Source organism: Etheostoma spectabile, chromosome 10 (assembly GCF_008692095.1).
Source record: "Etheostoma spectabile isolate EspeVRDwgs_2016 chromosome 10, UIUC_Espe_1.0, whole genome shotgun sequence".
Classification (NCBI taxonomy): domain Eukaryota; kingdom Metazoa; phylum Chordata; class Actinopteri; order Perciformes; family Percidae; genus Etheostoma; species Etheostoma spectabile.
This window is the reverse complement of record NC_045742.1, coordinates 6,664,629-6,672,309: the sequence shown is the minus strand read 5'-3', so window position 1 is coordinate 6,672,309 and position 7,681 is coordinate 6,664,629. Positions and strand designations below refer to the sequence as shown.

Sequence of the window (7,681 nt, the reverse complement as noted above, 5' to 3'; positions counted from 1 at the left end):
CCCCCCCAATGCATGCACCTATCCAAGGTCACTGCTGAAACTTGCCTCATGAAATAAGCAACAGAGATAACCAGACAGCCACAAAAACATATTCTGGTATTTCACAGAATGAAACAGTGTTCTCTGATTCAGCCTAAGAGGCTACAGACACCGTGTCTGATGTTAATGATTCAAGACATGCCCAAATGAAACTTTTACATTATTACTAGCAGTATGAGCAGATGCAATAAGGGTGAAAAAATGGATCACATTTCTGAAAGCATTTCACAATACCATAAATTATTCATTTATTGTGTCAAATATGAATTGAGCAAAGTTTTCACCCCAAATCCCGTTCTGTTTTCCAAAGCACAAGGCCTGGATCACAGCGCTGAATGATCATTATCATAACGCACGAAGCAGATTAGATCTACTGGATGGTATTAGTCACACATTATCATACTCCTGACTTCAGCAAATGGCATGTCTGAAGTGATTTGCATTGTATAATATATCTTAGCACAAACAGCAAAAAAATTGTAGATGTGTCTTATTGCTAATGAGCCCACGCAGGAAAAATGATTTGGTCATTAAAAACAAAGTGTCTTCCTCAGCCAGCCACCACTCTCCCTGATGATCTGAGGTTTTTCCTGTGTCAAGCAAAAAACACTTACACAACAATCACTTAGTCAGTGTGATTTCTAAATCGATTTACAAGCCACAGCCACCCCGCTGATGTTATGCATCATCCACTGCTAATCTCACTTCCTTGTCCAATATACTCAGGAAACCTTGAGGCAGCCTCAGAATTAGCTGTAGTTAATGGATGAGTATTAATCCCTCTTAGTCACAACAAAATTAAGAAATAATATGGCCATGAATATTTCAGTTGCACTGCAGCAACACAGGAATCTGCTTGCACAATCTGCCTGGGCTTGCAAAAAAAGAAATGGCAATAACATACATTATTAATCCTTAAATTCATATTTTGCACCAGCTGAATGGGGACTATGGAGTTCAAATCCAATGAACAGTCAATACTATTTCGAACTAACTTGCTGAACACATAGAACAGAGAGAATTGGCTTCTAAAACATCCACGCACATTGGACCATGCCACCAAAGGTAGCGCATTCTCATTAGATCCCTTAAAAATAGACATGAACCTTCCAAGTCAGTGAGTTCTTGAGGCCTCCCCCTGGAAGTTTTAATTAGAACACCAGTCACTCGTGTTATCATTGTTTCAAGAGGGCCACTTCCACATTCCTGAGCTGCCCACCTCATCACAGGATCAGAGGCTCACACGCATGCGGCATATGTTTCATCCAATGAGCAGCAACTTCTAATGGAAAGTAACGAGGAGGTGAAGCATAGAACATGCAGAAAGGGAAATATGGCTGTTATCAAACGGAGAGAAAAAGCCTACCTATTGAAACACTACCGGCCCACCGTGCAACCATTTCTAACCATCTAAACAACTACTAAAGTAGGAATTTACATAAAACTCGTGACAACAATAGTGACAAATAATGCATGTTAATAAAAATAAAGCAGAACACATTCAAAAGACAACGGAATAACTGTTAAACACGTTTATGTTGTATCAGAGTGGCAGCTGATTTAACAAGTGAGACGCCGGGATTAATCTTAGCCCGGCTGTTAGCCTGCTCTGGACTATGCTAGCCGCAAAGAATACATCTCCATGGTTACTTGGCTGGGTTTGATTCAACCTGGTTTTGGACCACCGAGTCAAAGCCAAATTTATCCAGGATAACTTGAATATCCCGGCTTATGCTCTTATGCTCTTATAGCTCTCCCCCTTCCTTTTCCACCTCTATACCTCGATGTTCACACACAACACCACCCACTGCCACATCAAAGAGTTCTCTGATGACACAGCCGTTGTTGGTTGTGTCTCTGAGGGGAACGATCTGAAATACAGGTCGGTTTCCAAGGACTTTGTCAGCTGGTGTGAGCTCAACCAGCTTCAGCTTAACACCAGCAAGACAAGGAGATGATAGTCGACTTCAGAAGGAAAACATCCCCTTTCTCACCGGTGAGCTCCGGGATTGGACATTGATGTAGTGGAGAGCTACAAATTCCTGGGTGTTCACCTAAACAATAAACTGAACTGGACTGATAACACCAAGCACTCTCCAGAAGGGCCGAGTCGCCTCCATCTGCTGAGGAGACTCAGGTCCTTTGGAGTGTGTAGGACTCTCCTCAGGACCTTCTATGACTCTGTGGTGGCCTCTGCCATCCTCTACGCTGTGGTCTGCTGGAGGGGGGCAGCTCGGACCGGGACAGGAGCAGACTCAATAGACTGATCAGAGAGCGAGCTCTGTCCTGGACTGTCCTCTGGACCCCATAGAGAAAGTAGGGAGAGGAGGATGTGTCAGCTGACATCCATCATGACAACACCCTCCACCCCCTACATGACACTGGGGGGTCCCTGAGCGCTCCTTCAGCAGCAGACTGATACACCCACGGTGTAAGAAGGAGAGGTACCGCAGGTCCCTTCATCCCGGCCGCTGTCAGACTCTACAACGCCTGCCCTACCTGTAGTGTGTAGTTTCTGTTCCTTTTTTCTCCCATCTACTCACACACACTTTTCTGTTTATCTTTAATATTGGTATTTAATTATTTTATACAGTACTTACTTTTCAATATTTATGGTCTCAGGTTAATATAATTTAAATTATGCTACCGACTCTTGCTTCTTTGCTCTAATTACACATCAACTTAATTTTAACGTCACTTACACGCATATGTTTCTCTTATCATGGCAACCGCACTTTAAAATTCCTTTGTTTGACGGCATTTTACTTACTCAGTCTACCATATTTTCATTGTCTATTTCTTGCCTGTATTTTCTTGCCTTGTATTTCTTGCCTTGTATTTCTTTCGTGCTACTTGTTTGTGTGTTATTGTTTTGTTTTTTGTTTTTTGCTGTTGCTGCTATGCTGCTACATGTAACGACAGAATTTCCCCGTCGTGGGATAAATAAAGTATAATCTAATCTAATCTAATCTAATCTAATCCCTTATCCTGGTTTTGTGCAACAGGCCCCAGGACAGGAAGAGCCCAAATACTGTTTCGGGTGCAGAAGAACACCCTTATCCTGCCATATTGTAGATTCATGACACTTAGAATGACCATAACAGTCTTCCGCGTTGTTGTTTCAGACTGATTGCTATACCTCAAGCAACAACTTAGAGCTTTTCAAGTAAAACTATAGCTAAAGGCGACATGGTCCATTTTGTCAAAGTAGCCCTCAGTAGAAGATTTTTCTTTACAAACTCTTGCAAACTCAATAGATGTGTCTGTATCTTAAGATGTGGGTCTCAGACATGGGCATTACCTAAATGACTGAATGAGTCAGTTCTTTCAGAATGGAACCAACTACCAAATATCAGAGTACTGTATTTTACAGCTTTTCATACAATACTGGAGAAGGGGATTCTTGCATCCCACCTTCCCTTACCATGTTTTGGGATATACTGTGATAGTAAGTGCTTTTTATTTACTATGTTACTTCTTTACTATCTTTTTCTTGGAAACTACTTTTTAGCAAAGAAGTACAAACCTGACAGTGTGTTCTGTGAATTAACCAGATTAAAGGGCCTGCCACTGTCAGTGCTGCAAAATTCTGGCTAGATCCCATTCAAAGTAAGTGAGAAGATACGGTAATATTGTTTTGTAATTTGGGTGAACGGACCCTTTACATCACTAAATGCCCCTACACATATGCTGTTATTTTGCTATGCAGCTTCACACTACCTGTACAGATTCCTCATAAGACCTTCACTAAGATATATATTATTCAGTTTATGAGTAGGCCTACTAATGTCACTGATCTGTGCAGTTCTGTGTTCCTCTTTGTAAATGACCATTGTTGCCTCTGTGGAATCAGAATATGCTAATGACATATGGCTGGTGGAACATCATGGGTGACTTTCATCCTCCAGCTAGTGGCCATCATTACTAAAGGTTTTGTTTGGCACTCTCATTCGTTCAGGGAAAGAAAAAAATGGGAGGGAGGGGTCTTTGGGTTGAAATGAACTGACCTGTAACTGCACAATGCTGCCCCCTGTTGAAGAACTGTTCTGCATGTTGTTTACATCATGACTGAGGGGACTGATGTGTTTTGTCTGGATGTTAGGAGGTTTTAATGGGACTGACAGCATGAGTTTATACACACAGAGACGTCATACAGCGTTGTTTACTTCTATTAAGTTCACAATTCTGGAAGTCAACAGACCTCTGATTCTAAATATGTTATCCAATTCATACAATACACATACTACTTTGCTTCATTGTGAAAAAAGTAAAAATAAAAAAATATATATTTACTACAGTATCATAATCAAAGTTGGTTATTAGAAATTAACATCACCCTGTGCAGATTAGTCTGTCCAGTAAATGGATCCGTAAACCTTTTCAGGTTTGCCTAATATTGGTTCAATTTTAACGTAATCGGACGCATCAGCACAGGACAGTGAGAGGTTGGCTGCCACATGGAACAAAGGGTCTCTGCTCCTGGTACGCAAGGGGTTAAGGTGTGTGAACGCCCGAATTGGCGTTGATGGTATTCCTGCACAATGATTAACGATATTGATTCACGAAACCTGCGGCATTGTAACGGTATATTACCAAGGGGGAACAAAGAGCCGAGCTGTCCTCCTCTAATTGATCTGTCCTGGCGCCGAAATACTGGCATTAACTAGGCTACAGTAAGGCTTTGTGCGCGAAAATATTTCGCTGCGCACTTGCCCAAATCAGTAACTATTAAAAACTTTTTTTCCTTCATAAAAATGCCCGAAATCTCCAAACGCCAGAATAATGATCGATGTCAACAAAGCCCCTGCCCACAAGAAAACAAACCTGTCTAAATGTGGCTCTGAAGAAAGGGAGGCTGCGTTCAACCTGATCACAAACTTGGTTTTGAAGGGAATGGCGCCCCGCCCTCCTGGTCCTTATAACCAGAAAGCCTGTTTGCAGGACGCTCAAACATAACAGGAACACTGGAGACCACATCGCTGTGCATGAACCGTTCCTGGAGACGAACTCTGGCTACAAAGACTTTACGGATTACTCTGGTTGTTTCACCTTATGATCGCAAGCAAACGACCAGAAGTGGCCATGGATTTTCTCAACCACAACTATTTGAATGCGCGCAGCCCATACGACTATACTTTTAATTTCTGGAACGACTATCTCGGGCTGACGACGTTGGTTACGAAAAATAACAAGCTCAGCATGCCCCAGAACCCCAACTCCATCACCGAGTCCCTGAAAGCGACCCTGGGTTTGGATGATTCACCGGCGTGTCCGTGCGCAATCGCAGGCGGCGTTGGAGAGAGCGGGCACCTGGACTGCTGCTGCTCGTCCGGAAGCCCTCCGCCTGCCTCCATCCTGGACTTGAAAGAGCGTTTCTCTATACTGAGCCCTTTCCAGAACCAGCTCGGCGTCCAGCTGCCGGAGAGAGAGGTGGGTTTCGGAGGGTTCGCGGGGTTTGATCTGTTCGGCATGGAGAGGAAGATGCGCAAACCCGCTTCCAGGAGCAAGCAGGAGCCCAAAATCTGCGTCTTCTGCCGAAATAACGGAGCGCCTGAGGAGGTGTACGGCTCTCACGTCCTGAAGACTCCGGACGGCAGGGTTGTGTGCCCCATTCTGAGGGCTTACACCTGCCCTCTTTGCAGTGCCAACGGGGACAATGCCCATACGATAAAATACTGTCCACTGTCAAAAGACCAGCCATCCCAGCGACCATTAAAGGGAGGGAGGGCTGTGGGTGGTAAGAGGATGAAAATATTCTAAACAGACATGACTATAAAGTAAATTGAATTGCACTGAACAATTTCCAGATGACTGTTTTGATTTTGGCTCTAGCCTTTATCCCAGTTTCATAAACATATTGATTTTTATCTTTTTTCCCCTCTAAGATCTCTTATATTTTTATAGTTGTTTTATCCACATAGAATAATTTTATGCGTTAAACATTGGATTTATTTTTCTTGCTAGTTTATAGTCATTTGAGTGTGTGCATATAAATACATGTATCAATAATCACAAAGTGTGAATACATTTTAAGAAAAGTATTTTGGTCATGTAGGGAAACACACTGACATTGGCAAAGGGGATGAATGTCATATTTCTACCAAGTATTTTTGTACGGTGAGCTAAGCTTGCTGCGATTTTCTTTCTCGTCTTAGAAAACCAAAGTTATGTTTGCCATTAAAGAAGCTCAAGAATGTGTCATTAATGAGTACTTGTGTGCATCTGACTGGAGAAGGACCTCTTTGATCCCATCTGCCTGCCTGAAAACTCCACAACATATTTTCCAACTTGCTCTTAAAGTTGACATTCAATCTGCAAGGCAGGAAGAAAAAAAAAAAAAAGAGACAATGTGGCCTCTGTTTAGGGCTCATGCTCTCTGGGAAACATTATAATCAATTGTTGCCAAGCCAAACCTCTCCAATCCTATGTGATGAGAACGTTATTTGACTTCGCAAGCAGTCAGAAATGAGAGATACTAGCCTACATTTCTTCATGTTTACATTCCCAAATAAGGGTGACACACTGGATTTCTTTTCTCTACCCCGTCTCTCTCTCTCTTTGGCGTTTTTTTTGTTTTGGTTTGCCCTGAAAATGTATCCCCCAGAGAGTCTCATGGGCAGGTCTGCTCTGTGAGTCACATTTACCTTTCACTCTAAATGTGGGGTGAAAAAGAGCAAATGAATGTTAAAAAAAAACATCCTGTTATTCCATTATTTCTTTCCTGAAGAATCCCAAAAAAAAAGATGCAAAAATGTTGTGAATGTATGATTGAAAGTGTCACTTGCAGGACTGCACATTTGACAGTTTTGTTTACCAAAGGAATACAATTGCATTGAAGAAAGAAGAGAGATTTGCTGTATTGTATATAAAGTGATGTTTATTCAGTATTTTAACATTACAAGTGACTTCAGAGGGCGCTACCTCAACAGGATTTTGTACTTACATGTAAAATGTCAACAGCAGTTTATTGATATAGTGCTGCCATTTATAATAAGGGTTTTGATAGTATTTTTGATCTTTGTATAACATAATTGTATTTTCATTTTGTTGCATTTAACATGATGGAAGTGAATTTCCAAGAAGCTATAAGCATTGCTCACCAAAAGGTGATTGTCTGTAAATAATGATTATACCCATACTTTTTAAAGTTTAGTTGTTCAATGTTACATTCTTGAGAGTGTGCGAGAAAGTGGATATTGAAAAAGGCTGACAAAATTTGCCACTTTTAACAGAGTTTTTTTTTTGATTAAATGAATAATAGAAAAAGCAACACTGTTGAACTTTGTTATTTATATTTTACCACGACTTCCTGTATGCTGCTGTGCAGATTAACAACGTATGAATCCACTATAGAGAAATAAAAACCTATCAAATATTTGGAACTATGTGGTCATGTTCTTTAGTTGGTTTACTTAACATCTGAGGGGGTATATGAACCTTTTTTTAAACCGAAAAGTTGTGTAAGGGTCTAGAATTACTGGTTTATTGACCGATTTAGGGATTTGCAGATGGTGTGACGGTGTTTCAAGCAGGAAAGTCATTTACAAGAACGGCCCTGCTTGCCCTAATTGGCCTGTTAACTGCCTCAAACACAGATTGTATGTGGTTCATGTGATTGTTGTCCCCCCCACACACACAGCAG

At 41.5% G+C, this 7,681-nt stretch overlaps 1 protein-coding gene across 1 annotated transcript; it reads left to right on the top strand.

The window, feature by feature from the left end:
• Positions 1-4,971: 4,971 nt before the first annotated feature.
• On the top strand, positions 4,972-7,414 carry nanos1 (nanos homolog 1). Its single transcript, XM_032527397.1, has one exon. It carries the CDS (start codon positions 5,092-5,094, stop codon positions 5,797-5,799), a length of 708 nt encoding a protein of 235 aa, XP_032383288.1. The 5' UTR covers positions 4,972-5,091; the 3' UTR covers positions 5,800-7,414.
• Positions 7,415-7,681: the final 267 nt, after the last annotated feature.